We start from the raw sequence: 22,057 nt of genomic DNA, 5'->3' as shown, positions 1-22,057 counted from the left end.
GGCGCTTCGCTCTCTCGCGAGAGTTGGTGGTAGCGCGCCAAATTTCTCCGGGAGAGCGGCGGCGGTGGCTCGGGCACGGCGCAATGGTTCTGAGGAACACCGGGCGGCGGCGCACGGAGCCGGGCCCGGACGGCGAGGCCAGCCGGTGAGGGGCGGTGAGGGGCGGTGAGGGGCGGCGGGCGGGCCTGCCTCGTGCGGAGCTCCTGGCGCTCAGCCGAGGCGGGGTCCTCCTCAGGCCGTCTCCCAACGGCGCGGTCCTCCTGCGCTCGCCTTGCTTTCCGCGCACGGAGGACAGACGGCTCTGTGGAAGCCGGAGCTGACCGAGCCGCCTCTCGGTGCCTGCAGACCCGGGCGCGGGGGAGACCGGCCTCGCTGCAGTCACAGCGCGCGCTCCTCGCCTCCTCTCGCTCCCGGCTCGCGCGGGGTGGGGCCCGGGACGGTGCCGGGACCGGACGGTATGCGCGTGGCAGCCCGGGGCCGTGCGGGGACGAGACGGTGTCCCCGCGGGGCGGGTCCGGGGGCGGTAGGGGGAACTGGGCGGTGTGCTTGCGCTAGGACGACCTCCGGGGCCGACCCCAGGGGCCGTGCGGGGACTGGGAGGTGTGTGAGTGGGACCGGCCCCCGTGCTGGGGGGCGTCTTTGAGGTGGATGCCCCACAGGGGAGGGGACAGGCGTCAGTGCGCGCGTCCTGGGCAGACGCTTGTGAATGGAAACAAGTCAGAGCAGGTGGTTCAAGTAGTTTCTTTCAGATCATGTGTCCGTTGTGGAAGTGCACTTGTAGACGACAGAAGTAGTATTTCCTTGTCCTGTTGATCTTTAATACAAACTGCAGGTGCTGTTTGTTGCGTTCGCACCGCGTACAGAGAACCCCATGTGCTTATCCTATGCGCATGATTCGTCACTGCTTGTTTTTTTGGCAGAACTAGAATCCAGTCCAAATTGGTCATCAAAATTCTTGCCCCCCCTCCTTTTTTTTGCTTGTTTTGCACTATGCTGCCAGCTTTGCTGTTTTCGTTGTTGCAATATGCATGAAAGTCTTGTGTGGTAGATATCCTTAACTTCATTTTACCAGGAAACACACCAATGATGCACTGGAGAACTGTCATTTTAAAAATAAATGAAAATACAAAGAACGCTTTTTTGTTTTGAGTTAATTGTAGATTCTCATGCAGTTTAAGGAGTCACACAGAGAGGAGATGCCTGGGTGTCTCAGTTCGTTAAGCGTCTGCCTTGAGCTCATGTCATGATCACAGGGTCTTGGGATGGAGCCCAGGCTCCCTGCTCAGAGGGAGCCCGCTTCTCCCTTTCTCCTTGCTGCTCCCCCTGCTTGTGCTCTTGTCAAATAAATAAATAGTATCTTAAAAAAAAAAAAAGGAAATGACACAGAGATCCCATCCACCTGTAAGCCAGTTCCCCCAGTGGTAACATCTTGGTTACTAGAATACTAGGTCAAAAGAAGGAAATGGCTGTTCGAGCGATGCATGGACACGCGGTTATGTATGCGAGTGTATTTAGTTCTGTGCACATTGTGTGTTTGTGACCACCACAGTCAAGACACAGGACAGTTCTGTCCCCAGGATCCCTCATGCTACCCTTTCAGAGCCACAGCCACCTTCATTCCTCCCTCTTCCTCATCCATGCAGCCATGAATCTAGCCTCAACCTCTAATTTTATTTCAAGAATTCTACTTAAGTCAGGTTATAAGTCAAATTATAAAAAGTCAGGTTGGCTTTTTTCACTCAGCGTAATTCCCTTGAGATCCATCCAAGTAATTGCATGCATCAATACCTTTCTTCTGTTTTGTTGACGGATAGTCTTCCATGGGATGGATATACCCTAAGTTAATTATTATTTATCCGCAGGTAATGTCTCGGTTGTTTCCACGTTTTGGCTATAATGAGTGAAGTGGTATGAATGTTCACACATGAGTTTTTTTTTTTTTTTAAGATTTTATTTTATTTATTTGACAGAGATAACACGTAGGCAGAGCGACAGGCAGAGAGAGGAAGGGAAGCAGGCTCCTAGCCAAGCAGGGAGCCCAATGTGGGACACGATCCCAGGACCCTGAGGCCATGACCTGAGCCGAAGGCAGAAACTTTAACCCACTGAGCCACCCAGGCGCCCTCCCCCCCCACATGAGTTTTTGTATGAAAGAGTTTTCTTTCTTCTGGGATAAATGCCCAGGAAGGGGGCAGAGGGAGGGGGGAGAGAGACTCAGTTTCATGACCCTGAGATCATGACCTGAGCCAAGATCAAGTCAGACACTGAGCTGACTGAGCCACCCAAGCGCCCCTGTGCGTTTTTTTTTTTTTTTAAAGATTTTATTTATTTATTTGACATAGAGAGATCACAAGTAGGCAGAGAGGCAGGCAGAGAGAGAGAGAGAGAGAAGCAGGCTCCCTGCCAAGCAGAGAGCCCGATGTGGGACTCGATCCCAGGACCCCGAGATCATGACCTGAGCCGAAGGCAGTGGCTTAACCCACTGAGCCACCCAGGCGCCCCCCTGTGCGTTTTTAATATCCCCTGAGGCAGCAGCATCTAGCCTTGGTGCCCTTTTTTATTAGTGTTCTGGTTACAGAGTTGAACGGGTTTTGAGGTTCCTGCCCCAGTCATGTTTCCGATGACTCTTGTTACTTTGATGAACTGTTTTTGCCAAATACGAGGTTTTTCGGGGGTGCATCCACTGTTGCATCCAAAGTGCTTACACTGGGTGCACTGAGGTTGCAGGAATAGAGTCATGATCAGTGAAGACAGGATTTCCCTCCTCCTTTCATTCAGGGACGATGGCCCCTCTTCCTCCGTCTCAGCACTTAAGCGCCTGGAGCGCAGCCAGTGGACAGATAGGATGGATTTGCGGTTTGGCTTTGAGAGACTCAAGGAGCCCGGCGAGAAGACAGGCTGGCTTATCAACATGCACCCTGTAAGCACCTGGGCAGCTGCGCCCTCCTAGCGGCTTAGGCCTTTGAAGAGTGGGCGGCGCAGGTGGCGGTGGGATCGAGGGTAGCTCTCCTCCTTTCTTCTTCAGCATCACCGGACTGTAAAGAGGCTACGGGGAAAACAAGGCTGAGGGGGTTCCCTGTTAACCCATAAAAAGTTTTCAAGAATGAGGGAGAGATTGAGAGAAAGCCTCGCTTGGCAGGTGTTGTGATGCAGTTCTAGTGGACAGGGAATGTTTATGTGGGGATGGAGAAAGAGTTGGTTTCTCTGCTCAGTTTCCCAAAGAGTAGGAGCAAGAGGGTTCTTGTACTGCCTAGAGGATGACTTTGTGCCTGTGTTGACTGATTCTCTCATAGACTGAGATTTTAGATGAAGACAAACGCTTAGTCAGTGCAGTGGATTACTACTTTATTCAAGATGACGGGAGCAGATTTAAGGTAAGGTCTCGAACCCCAAGAACCTAAGACCCACTCATTGGTGAGACGTAGCTGGGTCCAGAATGGCAGGTGTTCTAGAAGAAGAGGGGCTGAGAGGCTTCTGGTGTGCAGCTGCCCGAAGCCTCTGGAGACATGGGCCCCTTGGAGCCACAGGGTCACCGTCCGAGATGTCATAAGAGAACCAGCTTGGAAGGACTGTCTCTCAGACTTTGCTCTTGCCGTCTGTGCAGCTGCTAATTCTGGACCGTGTCATCTTGTAAGAGACTTGTGGGTATAGCGGCAAACAGCTGGTCTCACTTTTCTCCTTCTTCTTTCTCATCACCCCTGCATGGGTTGGTGGCTCTTACAGGTGGCCTTGCCCTATAAGCCGTACTTCTACATTGCAACCAGGAAGGTAAGCCCGCTGTGTAGAATCAGGTCACGCGGCCGATGCTTCATTTTATGGGGGAGTTTCAGGACTGAAAGTAGAGAGGCCTCTAGAGAAATGGGCAAGGAAGACAATAGATCTTACTGATAGGAAGTCCTTTCATTCTGATCTCGATTTAGGGTTGTGAACGAGAAGTTTCATCTTTTCTCTCCAAGAAGTTTCAGGGTAAAATTGCTAAAATAGAGACCATTCCCAAGGAGGACCTGGACTTGGTGAGTATCACCTGGATGCTTCAGGGTGAATGAGGCTGGTCTGTCCTGCCTCTGGGGTAGAGCTGGGAAGAGGTCAAGTTTAGCACCTGGGGGGTGGTATACAGATGATGGGTTTGGTGACTGTCCATATGTCCTCTTAGAGAACGTTAGTGGTTTAGTTGTGCCACATGCAGAATTGGATAAGATGCTTTGGACTTGCCAACTTTTTTGCTCAGCCTTGAGTTGTTGTTCCCTTATTTTCTTACCCCAATAAAGTCCTTTTCCTCTTGAACTCATGAGCACAATCTTACACTTTGTAGCCAAATCACTTGGTCGGTTTGAAGCGGAATTATGTTAAGCTATCCTTCAACACCGTGGAGGATCTTGTCAGAGTGAGGAAGGATGTCTCCCCTGCTGTGAAGAAGAACCGGGAGCAGGGCCACGCCGGTGATGCCTACACAGCCATGCTCTCCAGGTGGGCCTTCTCGCAAGCAGGGCAGCCAGGCGGCCCACAGGACTGTTGCCCATTCCTCCTAAGTTGACGAGATGGATGGGAAGCAGGAAAACTAGCAACGAATTTACCTTGAGGATCGGCTCTGTTCAGTGTAGAAACACTTGCAAGCAATTAGGTAGAATTTCTTTTTTAAAATTTTTAGTTTTGTTGTTGTTTTTATTTATTTATTTATTTGTCAGAGAGAGAGAGAGCGAGAGTGAGCACTGGCAGGCAGAGGCACAGGGAGAAGCAGGCTCCCTGCCGAGCAAAGAGCCCCATGTGGGACTCGATCTCAGGATGCTGGGATCATGACCTGAGCCGAAGGCAGCTGCTTAACCAACTGAGCCACCCAGGCGTCCCTAACATTTTTAGTTTATTTATATTTATTTATCTATTTTATTCTTTTGAGAGAGAGCAAGAGAGTGTGAGGGGAGGGAAGGGACAGAGGGCGAGGAGGAGAGAGAATTCTAAGGAGACTCCACACCCAACACAGGGCCCAACCCAGGGCTCAGTTCACCATCTTGAGATCATCGCCTGAGCCAAAATCAAAAGACGAACCCTCAGCCCAGCCACCTAGGTGTCCCAGCCTGGGTAGAATTTCTTATGTGGTGCATTTGTGTTCAATAAAAGGTGGTCTCCTGGGTTGTATTTTAGCTGTGCCTCTTTTCTTTTTTTTTTTTTTTAAAGATTTTATCTATTTATTCGACAGAGAGAGATCACAAGTAGGCAGAGAGGCCGGCAGAGAGAGAGAGAGAGGGGAGGAAGCAGGCTCCCCACCAAGGAGAGAGCCCGACGCGGGCCCGATCCCAGGGCCCCGGGATCATGACCTGAACCGAAGGCAGAGGCTTTAACCCTCTGAGCCACCCAGGTGCCCCAGCTGTGCCTCTTTTCTTACAGAGGGGTGGAGTTGTGGCTCCAACGTTGCGTTGCTATAATAGTAAAGACGTTTTGGATTTCCAATGACACCCCCCCCTTTTTTTTTAAGATTTGTTTATTTGAGAGAGAGAGAGTGAGTTTGAGCAGGGGGAGGGGCAGAGGGAAAGAGAATCCAAAACTGACTCACCACTGAGCAGGGAGGGTAGCCCAATGTGGGACTCAGTCCCAGCACCCTGTGACTGTGACCTGAGCCAAAGGCAGATGCTGAACGACTGAGCTACCCAGGCGCCTTGATTTTTAAAACTTTTAACTTATATCCTATAAAATACACGTCCTAAGTGTGCATGAAATTTCCTATAAGGTCTGCTGCTTATAGGAAGGTGTCATCTCGTCTATGGCCATACCACCCTGAACGCGCCCGATCTCGTCTGATCTTGGAAGCTAAGCAGGGTCGGGCCTGGTTAGTACTTGGATGGGAGGAAGGTGTCATCTGAGGTCATTCTCTTAAGAAGAGCCTGTCTGGGCACGCTGCCCCCTCAATTTACCTTCTGCATTCACTCCACGTGGGCTGTGGTCTTCACTCCTGTTCCACCCCCAAGCAGAGTGTAGTTGAGTAAGCTGGCCTGTCTCTGTTTTGCAGTGTTCTGCAAGGGAGCAGTGTGGTTATTGATGAAGAGGAAGCCTCCAAGAAGGTCACCGACCAGTGGGACAACATTGTGGACATGCGGGAGTATGACGTGCCCTACCACATCCGCCTCTCCATTGACCTGAAGATCCACGTGGTGAGTGGGCCGCGCCTTTTGGGCAGTTGGACAGTCGGGCAGTGACCCTGAAAGGATAAATCCATACAGATTTACTGTACATACAGATGTACCTCCCGGGACAGACGCAGAGCCTCTTCTTAATGTGCTCCCCATCCCACAGGCTCACTGGTACAATGTCAAATACCGAGGAAGTGCCTTTCCCGTGGAAATCACCCGACGAGATGACCTTGTTGAACGACCTGTGAGTCCTGCTTGCATTTCTTCCGTCCTGACTTTTCCACTTGTTTCTGGAGAGATTTCATTCAGTGCTGAAGGATGACTTTGATTCAGAGATTTGTTTTCTTCTTTTCCCTTAGATACTTTCTTAAAAATGTAGAAAAAAATTTTTTTTGGTCTGTTTCTTTTTTTTTAAGATTTTATTTATTTATTTGACAGAGAGAGACACAGTGAGAGAGGGAACACAAGCGGGGGAGAGGGAGAGGAAGAAGCAGGCTTCCCGTGGAACAGGGAGCCCGATGCGGGGCTCTATCCCGGGACCCTGGGATCAGGACCTGAGCCAAAGGCAGACGCTTAACGACTGAGCTCCCCAGATGCCTGTTTCTGACCAAGCATAATTTTCACTTTGTGCTTATTTATCACCATGTGATGTCCATGTTTGAGCTGGGCTGGATCTGAACATTTGAGGGAAAGTGCTGACTTCCATTTTGGGCTGCTGAGAATGAAGTGGTGTGTTGAAAATGGATTCGTGACCGGAAGGCCTTGGTTCAGGGATGGCTCTGTGTTCTTGGGCAATTCTGTATTGCTGTTTTCTCATATCCAAAACAGAGATGTCATCTCTGTACTATGAAGCCCTCTCTCGGTTGTCACAAAGGTCAAAATAAGGTCATGCATTTTCAAGCACGTCGAGACTCAGGTGTTCTATAATTCTAGGATTTTTCTCTCATGTTCTAACCACTTGTATGTGTTTAAATTTTCATACCACCAGTGAATCGTGGCATTCTTGATACAGCTCAGTCAACCCCAAAATGCTGGTCTCACTTCTTCTGGAACCTCTCCCTGTGGCAGCTTGATTCCTTTAGCAGCTGGAGGCAGGGGTGGACGTGGCAGGTGTTGAGAAGACGTTTGGGATCTCTAGAGCTCGGCTTGCTTTCTTGTCCAATTTAATGAGACATTGTGTCCCTGCAGGACCCTGTGGTTTTGGCATTTGACATTGAGACCACCAAACTGCCCCTCAAGTTTCCCGATGCTGAGACTGACCAGATTATGATGATTTCCTATATGATTGATGGTCAGGTAAATGGTACCTTTTGGGATGTATGTTTCATAGGAGCAGGAACCTTGTCTAGTCTGTAAATCAGAGCAGCATCCCCCTGTGCTTAGTATATTTTGGGTGAAAAATGAGTGAGTCGAGTCCCGGAAAGTGAACAAACAAGCCATGGTCCTTCCAATAGAAGCTCGAGACACTCAGGGCTCTTCTTGGGAGAGCCGGGGTGCTTCCCGTTGCTGCAGATTCCTGCAGCAGGAGCTTCTGGGCCAAGAGTAAAGAGGTGTATTTTGGCTTTGTGTGTCCTAACTCGGCTGATGGCTCATGCACTTCCCAGGGCTACCTCATCACCAACAGGGAGATCGTTTCAGAAGATGTGGAAGATTTCGAGTTCACCCCCAAACCAGAGTATGAAGGACCTTTTTGTGTCTTCAATGAACCCGATGAGGTAAAGAGGTGCCCTTGGTGGGGCACCTGGGGGGCTCAGTCGTTACACGTCTGCCTTCAGCTCAGATCATGATTCCAGGGTCCTGAGGTCGAGCCCTGGGTTGGGCTCCCAGTGCAGTGGGGAGCTTGCTTCTCCCTCTCCCTCTGTCCCCCCCATTCATGCTCTCTTTCTAGTTCTCTATTTTATTTTGTATAAAAATAAAATCTTTAGAGGAAAAAAAGAGGTTTCCTTTGGGAAACTGCTGGTATTTGGGGTGAAACAGGAGGAGGCGGACTCAGTGCGCACGTAGCCAGCATGGTGGTGCCCCAAGCAGGGTGTTTAATGTGGTCCCCGTCCACACTGGAGGCAGGGGCATCTGCGGGAATGACACAGTGACAGCTTCCTGAACTTCAGGAGGGGTGTTAGGTAACGGCTCGAAGAGAAGCAGCAATCCTATGACAGCCAAGAATCATTGGGTTTAGGTTCATCTACTCCAGAGATGGTTTGAACATGTCCAGGAGACCAAACCCACCATCATGGTCACCTACAACGGGGACTTTTTTGACTGGTAAGTGTGACGTCTTAATTGTGGGTCACTAAAATGTGTTTGGGACGGGGTGTTGCACAGCGGTGTAAATGTGCTCAGTTACAAACGGTTGAGACGGAAGAAAGTGAGAGAGGAGGGAGGGGTAGGAGGGCCTGCTTGGTGGCCTGAGAGGCACCTCGCACTGTTTGAGGAGAAGTGGGTGTGGAGGTTCCTGGGTCTGCTTGGGGGTCTGCTGGGGGCAATCTCCTGTCTCTGAGGGAACTAAAGGATGACTGCCCACATGCCCATCTGTCTGCCCTCATCCCTAGGCCGTTTGTGGAGGCCAGAGCAGCGGTCCACGGACTGAACATGTACCAGGAGATCGGGTTCCAGAAGGACAGCCAGGGGGAGTACAAGGCGTCCCAGTGCATCCACATGGACTGTCTCAGGTAGGCCCAGCAGCTCACTGCACTGCTGCAGGAGGGCTTTCTGGGACGGGGTTCCGGAGCTCCCTTCTTGCACGTACTGGTCCTGTCCACCTCCCTTTGGCGGGGGAGGGTGACTTCTGAGAAGTAGCTCCCATTGTCTTCGGGACAGTGGGTGAGGCTCTGGCTGGGTCTGGGGATGTGCTGTCTTTCACGTGGGCTCATTATTCCTTCTACCAACAACCATGTTAGCGTCAGACCTGGTGAGGAAGCCAGAGCAGAAAGGCCAGGTGGGTGAGGTCTTGGCGCTGTGGGAGCCTCCACAAAGGTGGCAGTGCTGCACCAGGGGTGTCCAGCCTGGAGAGAGGCATTCGAGGGGGCTCAGAGTGCTGAGAGGGAAGGCTGGAGAGATGGGTGCCTGGGTGGCTCAGTGGGTTAAAGCCTCTGCCTTCGGTTCGGGTCATGATCCCGGGGTCCTGGGATTGAGCCCTGCATTGGGCTCTCCGCTCCGTGGGGAGACTGCTTCCTCCTCTCTCTCTGCCTACTTGGGATCTGTCAAATAAATAAATAAATAAAAATCTTAAAAAAAAAAAGAAAGGCTGGAGGGAAAGGAGGTCTTGTGGGCCTCCTGTACCCTGTGGGCAGGTGAGTTCTGGGGAGCCATTGCCACACTTGGTCTGTTTTCTCTGCAGCCCTGGCATCATGGTGTGTGGGTTGGAATGGGTAGGCCGCGTCGTAATGAGGACAGGATTGGAGAGGGATGGATTAGGGGATCCACGAACAGCGGGCCAGGGGCACACGAGCACAGGGAATGTTGGTGCTCAGCGTTTGGGGTGGGCCTCTGGGGGAGGAGGGCTCAGCTTCCAGGTAGCAGCAGGCCTGGGAACCCCTTCACATGGGGCAGGGTGACAGAGGTAAAAGGTTATGTGGGGGCTCTCAGAGGAGGTGGCAGTACTGGGAGGCGACAGGGAGCATTTCTGGGGAGGAGGGTGGCAGGGGTGAGGAGTGCAGAGGCTGAGGGAGCTGAGGCTAGATGCAGTCATGAGGGGCTGTGGCTGCCAGGGACACTGTGTTTGCCATGGAAATGGTCGACGGGAGGACATGGAGAAGGGCACGGGGCGAAGGGCACAGGGTGCTTCCAGTTTCCATGTGGAAGGGACCGTATAAGGAGAGAATAGGAGTTCGGAAATAGGGTCTGAGGGAGGGGGAGAGCAGCGCAAAGTAGAAGCACCCACAGGACGAGCTGGAGGGCTAGAGGGAGGCCGAGGGAGCGGGTTCCTGCCTGCTCACCTTTGTCTTTCTCCGTCAGGGAGGAGGGGAAGGCCGTGGGTCTTGGAGGACCGGCACTCGCCTTTCCTCGTGTTTGTGGGCTCATCTGCGAGGTTGACTAGATCTGGGTGAAAGGCTTTGTGGGGGTCTGCTCCCTGTGGGGTCTAGGAGGAGATCTTTGGGGTGCCGTTAGTACTGTCTTTCTGGGATGCGTCCAGCTTCGCTTCGTCTCGGAGTCCTCTCTGACTTTACTCTTGTTCTTGTTCTCAGGTGGGTGAAGAGGGACAGTTACCTTCCTGTGGGCAGTCACAACCTCAAGGCGGCTGCCAAAGCCAAGCTGGGCTACGACCCCGTGGAGCTGGACCCCGAGGACATGTGCCGGATGGCCACCGAGCAGCCCCAGGCATGCGTGTCTCCTCACTCTGCCCCCTTGCACTTGCCGCGGTGCCTCCGGGGCTCCTCGTGGTTCTTACTCTTTGATGCTCTCTCCTCAGACTCTGGCTACATACTCAGTGTCAGACGCGGTGGCCACGTACTACCTGTACATGAAGTATGTCCATCCCTTTATATTCGCCCTCTGCACCATTATCCCCATGGAGCCCGACGAGGTCAGTGCCTCTCCTGGCCCTGTGAGCCGTTCTCCACACGCTGCCCAAGGGTGTTGGCGCCCGGCCGCTGGCGTGGATACAGTTGTGGTCTGAAGTCTTGTTCCCCCCGTAGGTGCTGCGGAAGGGCTCCGGGACGCTGTGTGAGGCCTTATTGATGGTGCAAGCCTTCCATGCCAACATCATCTTCCCCAACAAGCAGGAGCAGGAGTTCAACAAGCTGACAGATGACGGTCATGTGCTGGATGCCGAGACCTATGTGGGTGGCCACGTGGAGGCCCTCGAATCAGGCGTGTTTCGCAGTGACATCCCCTGCCGGTTCAGGATGGTGAGCCCCTCCCTGGTCTTCCTGCCGAATGCTTGGTGGGACCCAGAAGTTGCCCTGACCCCTCTCTTCCTCTGTGGCCCCCTCATTAGACCTCCTCTGTTTGGCCTGCCCTTGACGAAGGCGCTGCGGGGCGGGCGCTCAGCTCCTCTGGGGTGTCCTCTGCAGTGTCCCGTCCCGCTTGAGGTAGATTGGTTGGTGCAATGGCATTTCCCATCTCACTCATGTCCTCTCGGTTGTTTGTACTAGAATCCTGCTGCCTTTGACTTCCTGCTGCAGCGGGTGGAGAAGACCATGCGTCATGCCATTGAGGAAGAGGAAAAGGTGCCCATGGAGGAGGTCACCAACTTCCAAGAGGTAACGCTCCACAGGGCCAGGAGAAGCTGTGATCACGTGCCCTGCCTTGGAGACTGGCTCCTTTCTGTAATGTGTTTGGTACGCCCCTGCTGGGTGCTGGTACTTGGTCCCTGAGATGGAGGACACAGGTGCTGGTCTGCTTGGGGGAGGGACAGAACAGTGTTGTGGTCGTGGTGAATGACCCGACCAAGGGAGGTAGGAGAGTGTCACCAGGAGGCGGAGCGCTCTTGACCTCATTCTTGGAACATTGTGCTGGGCGGGTTTGGGCCAGGGGGCAGTGCTGGGTCGGGAGCCTAGATCGTTTGGACTTTACTTTGTAGGCAGCGGGGAGCTGTTGGTTTTTATGTTTTGTTGTTGAGGACACTTTCAAAGTGCTGAGTCAGTTCCTACAGGTGACAGTTGAACACAGCAAGTGTAACTCCCATCATGTAACGGCTAGAAAGCACCACTGACAGCGTGCCCCAGGCCTGCACGTCCCGGTCTTTGGACGGGGCCCTTCTCAGGCGTGGCTGTTCAGCCCTGCTCAGCACTGGCTTGTTGAGCGACTCGTGGTTTGGAGTTTCTACCAGTTTTAGGATTGATTTCAAGAAACATCTCGTAATAGACTCACAGTTTTAGGATTGATTTCAAGAAACATCTCGTAATAGACTCGTAATAGACTCACAGAATTCAAGTAAGAATGTGTTTGCATCATCTGCCAGCTGGGAAGTACCATGCAGCTGTTGTCTGCTCCGGCTACGTATGTCTCCGGAGCTCTGAGGACGACCTGTGAGGCACTTCCAGGCCCAAAACCAGATGTGAGTTAGTGCCTCAGAAGGAACAGACACCACTTTGAAGTTGGAGAAGGGGCAATGTGAATGAAACCAAGGTGTGCTGAGCAGAGGCCTTTAGACTCCGGGCTCCTGGAGGATGGGGAGTGTGGTTCACGTGCTGTCTCCAGAATGTTCTAAAGGGCAGCCTGGGGTCCTTAGGAAAAGGGTAACAGGCTTATCGCTTTGTTTCTAAGGGACCATCCTGTCCCCATGATGCTGATGGGAGGTGCCAGCTGGGGTCATGGTGTGTGGGGCGTGTCCTCTGGGAACTTTGCCTTCTTCCCTTCTCCCTCACTATTAGCATTTCAGAATGGAAGATGGAGGGACTGTTTTCATCATGATTCATTTGCCTAGAATTCAGTTAGGAACAGAAGGTATTAATGCTTCTAGTACGTCCTGTTCTATACAATAGGTAATGCTCCTTTTAGTCATGGTTTCTTACAGTTTCTGGTGTGTTTTTTGTCTTGGCTTCTTTAGAGGGTTTTAGTTTTATTTTTATATTTTTGTTACTATTTTTTTTAAAGATTTTATTTATTTATTTGAGAGATAGAGAGCATGGGAGGGGAGAGGTCAGAGGGAGAAGCAGACTTTCTGCCAAGCGGGGAGTCCAATGCAGGACTCAGTCCTGGGACTCCAGGATCGTGCCTCAAGCCGAATGCGGTTGCTTAACCAACTGAGCCACCCAGGTGCCCCTTTGGAGGGTTTTGAAGAGCTTTTTAATACTAAGGGCAATTTTGCATTCAATTGATTTTTCTTATATGACTATCGAATTTAACATATTTCATAAAAAAGGTGGCTACTCTCCTGGCTAGTGGTGTGTCTGTTTAGCTGTGTTTCCGTTCACTCCTGACAGACTAAAGCAGCGGAGGGCAAACTGTGGCCCACGACACCCATGCAGCCAGCAGCCCAAGAATGGTTTTTACGTTTTTTAAGATGCTGTGTATATACACGCGCACGCACACACACACACACACACACACACACACACACACACAGATGAACATGTGATAGACTGTGTCACCACAGAACCTGAAGTATCTGTTATGTGGTCCTTCACAGAGGTTTGCTGAGTTATTAGATTAACTTGTGGATATGCTTGTTCTCAAATTTGGGGGTTGTGTTCCTTGGTGTTAATGTATGTTTTGTGCAGAATGAACTTTTCTGTTAAGTCCCTGTCTGTGCTCTGATTTAACTCAGTGTTACATTTTGGGGAGTGGATGAGAATACGTGCTCATCAGGAGCCAGTTAGCGTTAGCCTTACATAATTGGAGTGACTTTTTTTTTTTTTTTAAGATTTTATTTATTTATTTGACAGAGATCACAAGTGGCAGAGAAGCAGGCAGAGAGAGAAGAGGAAGCAGGCTCCCTGCTGAGGAGGGACCCCGATGCGGGGCTCGATCCCAGGACCCTGGGATCATGACCTGAGCCAAAGGCAGAGGCTTTAACCCACTGAGCCACCCAGGCGCCCCTGCAGTAACTTCTTTTAGGACCATATGTCCATTTCTGAAGGCTCTGTTGGGTTTTTTTCTGATGTGCTTCTTTTTTTTTTTTTTAAGATTTATTTATTTATTTATTTATTTGACACACAGAGGTCACAAGTAGGCAGAGAGGCAGGCAGAGAGGGAGAGAGGAGGAAGCAGGCTTGCCGCTGAGCAGAGAGCCCAATGTGGGGCTCAATCCCGGGACCCTGAGATCATGACCTGAGCCGAAGGCAGAACCTTTAACCCACTGAGCCACCCAGGTGCCCCCCCCGCCCTTTTATTTTTAACTGGTGTCTTTTGTTTTAGAGTTTTGGTCTCCAGTGTTTTTTTCATGCTCGTTTTCCCGCGTTTGCTCTAGGAGATGTGTTCTCTCGTCTCTCAGGGCTTCCTCCTCCTGAGTTTGCTCCGGGTCATGGGGGTCATGGGGATGCTCCTTCTGCGCTCAGCGGTTTAGAATGTGAACTTATGCTCAGCCGGGACTCTCAGGTGGCCTGTCAGGGCTGTCAGTACTTTGATGTGGTTTCTGGCCTGGGGTCCCTTGTCATGTGGTTCCTTGGCCGGAGGGCTCCCGGACCACAGACTGGAGGGACCAGCCCGTGAAGTAATGCTGGAGACCGTCTAGCATGGGGGCTCAGAGCATAGCATTTGGGCTGTGGGGACCTCTGCTTGAGCCCCACTAATCTCTTGAGCCTTGTCATCTGTTGGGTGAGGAGGTGCTGAGGCTGGGATGCCCCATGTCCTCACCGTGCAGCTGCAGACGGCCCCCAAGAAGAGGGCCGTTGATACTCCAGCCCAGTCCCTCACTCGCTGCACACGGCCCTGTCATGCAAGGTCGCATACCATCTTCCACAGTTCTCCCAGCCCCAACAGGTCCCCCGGGGTAGAGGCTGCAGTGCCCCGAGATGCTGTCCTCCTCAGGGCTCTGTCTTACGAGGCTCCCATACCTCCTTGTGTTGGTGACCATTGCCATCCTTCTGGGACCCATGGAGCTCGTTTTGTGACCATCCGTACGGTCTACAGTTTTCTTCTTAGTTGTCACTCTTTTGTCCTTTCTCTTAGGTGTGTGATCAGATTAAGACCAAGCTCACCTCCCTGAAAGATGTTCCGAACAGAATAGAGTGTCCCCTTATCTATCACCTGGACGTGGGGGCCATGTACCCCAACATCATCCTGACAAACCGCCTGCAGGTGAGACAGATTCCCCCATCAGAATTGAGCTCTTTCTGCATAGGCCCTAACTGACCCCCTCTTGCCCTGCCCCAGCCCTCTGCCGTGGTGGACGAGGCCACCTGCGCTGCCTGTGACTTCAACAAGCCAGGAGCAGACTGCCAACGGAAGATGGCCTGGCAGTGGAGGGGCGAGTTCAGTGAGTGTGGCCCCAGAGCAGCGGCAGGGTGGCTGGGTGGCGAGCAGGTGTGCAGGTCCCAGGCACGGACTCCCCTCTGTCACCCTCCTAGTGCCAGCCAGCCGCAGCGAGTACCATCGGATTCAGCACCAGCTGGAGTCAGAGAAGTTCCCTCCCTTGACCGCAGAGGGCCCAGCACGGGCCTTTCACGAGCTATCCCGCGAGGAGCAGGCCAAATACGAGAAGCGGAGGCTCGCAGGTGAGCGGCTGCTGGACGCGGCGCCTCCCCCGACTTGGGTCTCTGTTGGGCCTGCGGGGACGTCCCAGCCTGGGGTCCGTTAGACTGGATGTTGCATAGGTGGAATCACTGTGAACTGCTTCTTCCTGCAGCCTTTCTTTATTTCTCCTTCAGAAGATGAACTCTCCTTCCTGTGCTCTTGGGGAATTTGGCCCAGTCACCCTAGCGCTATCCTATAATAGGATAAACCAGCACACATCTTCTGGATGCCTCTGCTCCTTTTTGCCAGACTAGAAAGCTGCACTCTTTGGCATCTGTTGCTTCCTGGCTTTCTTGGGCTCTGCCCAGGAGGGCTGGTACCCACTGTGCCATCTCTCATGCTCCCCTGCGCTTGCTGGTGCTTCAGATTACTGCCGGAAGGCGTACAAGAAGATCCACGTGACCCGGGTGGAGGAGCGCCTCACCACCATCTGCCAGCGGGAGAACTCCTTCTACGTGGACACGGTGCGTGCCTTCCGAGACAGGCGCTATGAGTTCAAAGGTCTCCACAAGGTGAGTCTGCCCTTTGCGAGGTCCAAACAGAATCTAGATTCTGAGATGAGAATCCTAGCTTGGTGCTGTCTAGACAGTGGTGACCTCCCCACCGAGGATGTGGGGCTCCTGTCTTCGGGGCACTCCTGCGTTTGCAAAGTAATGAGTGAACATTTGTTCTAGCTTTGAAGGACTGAAGGCTGAGGCCTCGAAAATTTTCCCAATGATTGCTTTTGAAGGATTTATTTAGAGCAGAGGTCAGCACACTATGGCTGAGCGGGCCATCTTTATAAATAAAATTTTACTGGAACTGAGTTGCGTCCCCGTGCAGGCAGAGGTGAGCAGCTGGGGCAGAAACTGGCTGCTCGATGTGGCATTTAGTTTCCTGCCTCTGACGGGAGGGCTGGGAGCACGATTTCTGGATGGCTTAATCAGGGAGGCTCTGGCTTAATCCAGGAGTCTTAATTCGGGAGGCTCTGGGAAGCTCCACGGCCACACCTCAGTGATCATAACAAACAATAGTTTCACACTTGAGCGAATGGGTTTCTTTCTTCTGAAAGTCCTTCTTTCACTCCCGGACTCAGTAAGGCCCCTGCTCGATAGACTCTTGTTATCACATTTTACTGTTACTACCTTTTCTGGTGGTTTCGTTTCTTTTCTTTCTTTTTTTTTTTTTCAAGATTTTATTTATTTATTTGACAGAGATCACAAGTAGGCAGAGAGGCAGGCAGAGAGAGAGAGGAGGAAGCAGGCTCCCTGCTAAGCAGAGAGCCTGATGCGGGACTTGATCCCAGGACCCTGGGATCATGACCTGAGCCGAAGGCAGAGGCTTTAACCCACTGAGTCACCAAGGTGCCCCCTGGTGGTTTTTTTTTGTGATAGACATAACCTAGAACCCAACCTAGTTCTGCGGCACTGGGGACATTCCCAGAGTTGTATGGCCTCCCCCATTGCTCTCCAGAACTCTTCATCTGACAGCACTAACACTGTACCCATGGAACAGTAACCCCCCCACCCTACTTTCTGTCTCGGGGTTTAACCCCTGTAGGTCCCCGGGTAGGTGGGATCACACAGCGTCTGACGATGACCGGCTCATTGCCCTCAGCATTGAGTCCCCGAGCTTCATCCATGCTGAGGCCGGGGTCCGAAGTCTCGTCCTTCTGAGGCTGAGCAGTAGTCCGCTGCGTGTGTGCCCCATATTCTGTTCATTCTTTGCCTGCCCACAGTGCTAGGCTGCATCACGTTTCGGCTGCTGTGAATGTGGAGGTGCAAATACCTCCTTAGGTCCCTGCTTTCAGGTCTTCAGAGTTTGTGCCCCAAGTGGCATTGCTGGGTCTTACGGTGATTCCATTTTCAGTGTTTGGAGGAGCTGCGGCAGCGTCTCATTTTGTTTCAGTTAAGTAACTGTTAAGTTTCGTGTTTACTTGTTGTCTCTCATTGGACAGGGACTCAAGTGTGGTGAGTGTGTCTGTCTCGTTCTTCGGAGGCTGACGCAGTAGCCGCTGCATGGTAGGCATTCAGTGAATATCTCAGTTGTTGTTGGGATGTGGATGGGATGGGGAGTAGTTGAGTGGAATATTTACGGCCTCCCCCGTGATTCTTTGTCGGTTGCTCTTACTAGGGGCCTCTTAAGTAGCTCTCGTTACCCTCAGTCTGGTTAACACAGACAGGCCTGGCTCCTCATCTTGGGACATCTCGGCCTCGGCACAGCCAGTCCCATCACGGAAACGCCCCTTGCACTTCCTGCTGGTGAAGACTTGCTTCATCACTGTGAAGGAGGGAGAGCAAATCCGCCAGTGTAATCTCACCCACGTCCTGGGGGAGATGTCCTCCAGCCTTGTCTTTTGGGCTCAGCATCTCAGGAGGTGCGGCCTGTGGGAATGAAGGCCAGGTGTCACAATGTGCCTCTCTGGGTGGAACTGGGGTCTGGCACCCCCAGACCCAGCATTCGTAATCCATGGCTTCTCGTCTCATTCAAAATCTGGAGAACCTTTCACTCGTTCCAGGTGTTTATTGTCTGTTTGATCTAGGCACTGAAATGCATCAGCCAGGGGAATGAAGATGAGATGTTCTCAAGCAGAAAGGGAAGCGTCAGCTGTTTGGCCACTGTGACAGCTTCCACGTTAGCCAGCAGGTACAGACGTGCAGCTTGGGCAAGAGTGAGTGCAGGTGCCCCAGTATCCATGCTCGTCACCCTCCATGTGGCAGTTCTGTGGATTTTGACAAAATCCTGTGGCTGTGTAATGACCACCACGGCGAAGACAACATTTCCATTACAACCATTTAGAATAGTGTAAGGTCCTTCGTTCACTTTATCAAGTTTATCTTCTCCTAACAGGTGCTAAGGGATCCGATAAGCAGGTGTTGGTCTGTCAATAGGCTTGTGAGTCAGTTGTAACCCTGAGATGTTGTTTTCATTGGTGTGCACTTTGCTCTCTGACTGTCAGCGGCTTCTGAGTTCTGTTGGAGAAGACCTGTAACTCAGCTTGTCCACAGCATTAAGTCAGAGTCGCGCTGAATAACAGGACGATAGTGGGAGCCCCTGGGCCTCTTGGGTGGCGTGAAGCCCCTTCCTCTGTTGCTGGTCTTGGACTTGGGGTTCGTTTGTTTTCCTCGCTCACTGCTGCGTTCCGGCTTTCGTCCCAGAAGACTGACATTGCCCCAAGTCTGAGTTGTCCAAGTGGGTTGCTGTAGTGTCTTCTTGTTGTTGGTCTCACAAGAAATAAAAACTCCTTTGTGTCCAGAACTCTTTTCAGGACATCTGCCTTGTACCAGGCGGTGCTGGGTTACCAGCTCGTCGGGACATGTGGGAGCCCAGGGTGTGGTTCTGGCCTGGCTGCTGGGTTGCGGATTGTGCAGACCTGGGAGGGACATGTGGGTCCCGCACCCTTGTTAGGTTTCTCGGGGGCCGTAATAGCGCTGTGGTGTGTAAAACGTCTTTATTCCTAGGAATTGTGTGCTGGAGTCTTCAGGGGGGTCGGGTCCTGATGTCTGTGTCTTTCTGCTGGCTGTGCCTGTACAGAGAGCAGAATAAGGAAACGGGGTCAAGGGGTGCCATGGATGGCTCAGTGGGTTAAAGCCTCTGCCTTCAGCTTAGGCCATGATCTCAGGGTCCTGGGATCGAGCCCTGTGTCAGGCTTTCTGCTCAGCAGGGAACCTGCTTCCCCCACTCTCTCTCTCTCTCTGCCTGCCTCTCTGCCTGCTTGTGATCTCTCTCTGTGTGTCAAATAAATAAATAAATAATCTTAAAAAAAAAAAAAAAGGAAACGGGGCCAAGGGCCAGCAGTGGTTTCTCTGCTCGCAGCTATGGTCTTCCATTGTATTGGATTTTGAAGTTTTCTATAGATTTGAAATTTTCAAACTCTTTTTTTTTTTTTTTAAGATTTTATTTATTTATTTGACAGACAGAGATCACAAGTAGGCAGAGAGGCAGGCAGAGAGGGGGGAGAAGCAGGCTCCCCGCTGAGCAGAGAGCCCGATGTGGGGCTCGATCCTAGCACCCTGAGATCATGACCTGAGCCGAAGGCAGAGGCTTAACCCACTGAGCCACCAGGCGCCCCAAAATTTTCAAACTCTTAAACCGTTGGGCCACTGACTGCGTGGAGCGTGAGCTGGAAGAGCCGAGGAGGTGACGGTGTCTCTGTGGTCCCCAGGTGTGGAAAAGGAAGCTCTCCGCGGCCATGGAGCTGGGCGACGCAGCCGAGGTGAAGCGCTGCAGGAACATGGAGGTCCTGTACGACTCCCTGCAGCTGGCGCACAAGTGCATCCTCAACTCCTTCTACGGCTATGTCATGCGCAGAGGGTGCGCTCCCGCGGGGCAGCCAGGGAGGGGGTGGCCATAGACACGTCGTCTCCCTTTCGTGGGCTATGGATGGTGACTTGGTAGTTCCCAGTGTGTTTCTGGGATGGAGGCTGTGGAGAGGGTCGGGGCAGCCACCAGGCCACACTGCGTGACTGATAGGGGGCGTGAAGCTGTCTGAGCAGTCAGGAAGGCCTAGAGTGGGTGAGGGGTCCTTAAAGCCAAGGTCAGCTGTTTCTGACGCACCTGGGACAAGGTGTGATCTGAATGGTGGGTGAGAGCCTTGTGGGAAGTGGGTCATGTAGGCCTGGGCACTGTGGGGAGGGGTCCCTGTGGGGAGGGTCAGCATGGCAACTTGGGAGAAGGAGAAACACGGGGCACTGGGGATTGGGTTCGAATGAAAGTCATTTTATTTATTGTTACTTTTTTTTTTTTTAAGATTTATTTATTTATTCCAGAGAGCGAGTGCACGCGCTCACGTGTGTGTGCAGGGGGACAGAGGAGGAGGGGCAGAGGGAGGGAGAGAGATTCTAAGCCAACTTCCCACTGAGAGTGGAGCCCAACGTGGGCCTTGATCCCACGATCCTGAGATCATGACCTGAGCCAAAATCAAGCACCGGACATTTAACTGATTGAGCCATCCAGGCGCTCCTATTTTGTGTTGCTTTTTGATGGCAGAGAAGGAGGAGTGGGAAGCCGGGCTAGGGTGGAGTCCCAGGGGCAGGAGCTTCGGGCCTCGTGTCGCCTGACGCCTTCCACTGAGACCTGGTTTGGAGGCAATAAGGCAGATGCCTGGCAGGAAGCCGAAGCCGTCCGAGAGCTTGTGTTTTCCCTGAGAAGTTAGGATGAGCGTGGGGTCTGGGAGATGGCAAGGGCACAGGCTGGCACTGAGGACTGTGGAGGAGGAGGGCTCATGTGCGGCCACCCGGTCTGGTGATGAGGAAGCTGCTGCAGTGGTGGTCTGCTCATCTCCCAGCCCTATGCCCAGAAGGAGGGCAGAGGACTGTCCCCAGTCCTGAGCTCAGTTCCTCCGTGGTTCTCCTGCCTTGCTTCAATGTCCCCTTCTTGGTTTCCTTCTCCTGACCTCCTCCAGTGACCCTTTGAGGGAGCCCCATCCGTTCCCCAGGCTATGACTGTCTTTCTCAGGGCTCGCTGGTACTCCATGGAGATGGCAGGCATCGTCTGCTTCACGGGAGCCAACATCATCACTCAGGCGCGGGAGCTGATTGAGCAGATCGGGTGAGTGCTGCACTCGAGTCAGCCGCCGGGAGCGGACAGCCTGGAGGGGAAGGTAGGCGGGCGGCATGTGGGAGTGAGCAGGTGGGCGCTGTGTTTCCTGGGTCCACGGCCAGGAAGGACCTTCACACCGGGTTCTCCCTACATGAAGGCCACAGTCGGGTCTCCATGTAACCTTGTTTCTCTGTTTCTCCGAAGGAGGCCCTTGGAGCTGGACACAGATGGAATATGGTGCGTCCTGCCCAATAGCTTCCCTGAAAACTTTGTCATCAAGACGACCAGTGTAAAAAAGCCCAAGCTGACCATTTCCTACCCTGGGGCCATGTTAAACATCATGGTCAAGGTGAGCCTGGATCTCCAGGGAGGGCCTGCTTCCCTGGGCCGGGATTCCTGGCACCACCCCCAACTCTGATGGGGATTGGGAGGGGACTGCGTTGGTTCTCATGCCTGTGTGTTCCCTTCTGAACACGAGACCAGCCTGCTTGTGCCATTCAGGCTTCCCTAGAGCCCGAGGGTCTGTACAGAGTGCCGTGCTCACTCTGGAGTGAGTCTTCCTGTACTGCTTGTAACTTTTTATTTTGAAGTAGTGTTAGACTTACAGAGGTTTGTATGTGTCCGTCAGCTACTTCTCTAATGTTAGCGTCCGTAAGCTGTGGCACAGTGCTCAGAACTAAGGCATTCACGCTCACACAGCACCGTGACCAAGCCGGAGTCTTTGCATTTCCCGCATCTCGCAGGCCCAGGCCCCGTGCTGACGTGCTGGTCCTGTCTGCTTAGTCCCCTCCAGGCTGGCAGCTCCCTGTCTTCAAGGAGTCCTGGCCTGCCTCTCCTTCGGATTTGTGTGTTGTTTTTGTCATTAGCATGAGGCCTCCCAGAGGTGGTGTGCCCTGTGTTTCCTCCTGTTGCTATCCGGTGTCAGGATCTGCCCTGCTGGCCTCCCCTCCCCCGTCCCGCCCACTCCCCCTCTCACCTTCCTGCTGCTGCGGGAGCACGTCGTCAGGTCATGGAGCCCACACCCCTGGCGAGGAGTGTCACGCAGTCTGGCAGCGTGCTCAAACTACCAGAGCCGCACGTGCATGCCGGAGAGATAGCTGAGAAGACGCGACTGTCCTGACTCTCCTTGATCTTCCCTGGTTTGAATGTCTCTTGCTGGTTCTGTGTGGTTCTCCCCTCCCACATTCCTGGTGCATGGATTACTTGGAATCCTTCTGTAGGGAAGCGTCATCACCCTTCTTGCCCATTTACCCCTGCTTAGTGACGCACTTGGTTGTGTCCTGCTGCATTCTGGATTC

At 52.7% G+C, this 22,057-nt stretch overlaps 1 protein-coding gene across 2 annotated transcripts in view; it reads left to right on the top strand.

Moving 5' to 3' along the window:
• The first annotated feature begins 64 nt into the window (after window positions 1–64).
• The window catches only part of POLE (DNA polymerase epsilon, catalytic subunit), a 53,633-nt gene continuing 31,640 nt past the window's right edge, over window positions 65–22,057 (top strand). Inside the window, exons 1-23 of one of the 2 annotated variants that reach the window (XM_046025674.1) lie at window positions 65–145; window positions 2,779–2,920; window positions 3,294–3,374; window positions 3,724–3,768; window positions 3,921–4,013; window positions 4,313–4,467; window positions 6,002–6,143; window positions 6,286–6,366; window positions 7,311–7,418; window positions 7,727–7,837; window positions 8,299–8,384; window positions 8,672–8,791; window positions 10,307–10,439; window positions 10,531–10,644; window positions 10,757–10,969; window positions 11,216–11,323; window positions 14,676–14,804; window positions 14,880–14,982; window positions 15,074–15,220; window positions 15,606–15,751; window positions 19,384–19,532; window positions 20,676–20,768; window positions 20,964–21,108. In XM_046025674.1, coding sequence (XP_045881630.1) covers window positions 84–145; window positions 2,779–2,920; window positions 3,294–3,374; window positions 3,724–3,768; window positions 3,921–4,013; window positions 4,313–4,467; window positions 6,002–6,143; window positions 6,286–6,366; window positions 7,311–7,418; window positions 7,727–7,837; window positions 8,299–8,384; window positions 8,672–8,791; window positions 10,307–10,439; window positions 10,531–10,644; window positions 10,757–10,969; window positions 11,216–11,323; window positions 14,676–14,804; window positions 14,880–14,982; window positions 15,074–15,220; window positions 15,606–15,751; window positions 19,384–19,532; window positions 20,676–20,768; window positions 20,964–21,108 — 2,706 coding nt within the window. In that variant the 5' untranslated portion in view covers window positions 65–83. The remainder of the gene's footprint in view (window positions 146–2,778; window positions 2,921–3,293; window positions 3,375–3,723; window positions 3,769–3,920; window positions 4,014–4,312; window positions 4,468–6,001; window positions 6,144–6,285; window positions 6,367–7,310; window positions 7,419–7,726; window positions 7,838–8,298; window positions 8,385–8,671; window positions 8,792–10,306; window positions 10,440–10,530; window positions 10,645–10,756; window positions 10,970–11,215; window positions 11,324–14,675; window positions 14,805–14,879; window positions 14,983–15,073; window positions 15,221–15,605; window positions 15,752–19,383; window positions 19,533–20,675; window positions 20,769–20,963; window positions 21,109–22,057) is intronic. The other variant, XM_046025675.1, reaches the window with a different exon arrangement.

This window comes from Meles meles, chromosome 12 (assembly GCF_922984935.1).
Source record: "Meles meles chromosome 12, mMelMel3.1 paternal haplotype, whole genome shotgun sequence".
NCBI lineage: Eukaryota > Metazoa > Chordata > Mammalia > Carnivora > Mustelidae > Meles > Meles meles.
The sequence above is the reverse complement of the archived record's forward strand: the minus strand, read 5'-3'. Positions and strand labels throughout refer to the sequence as shown.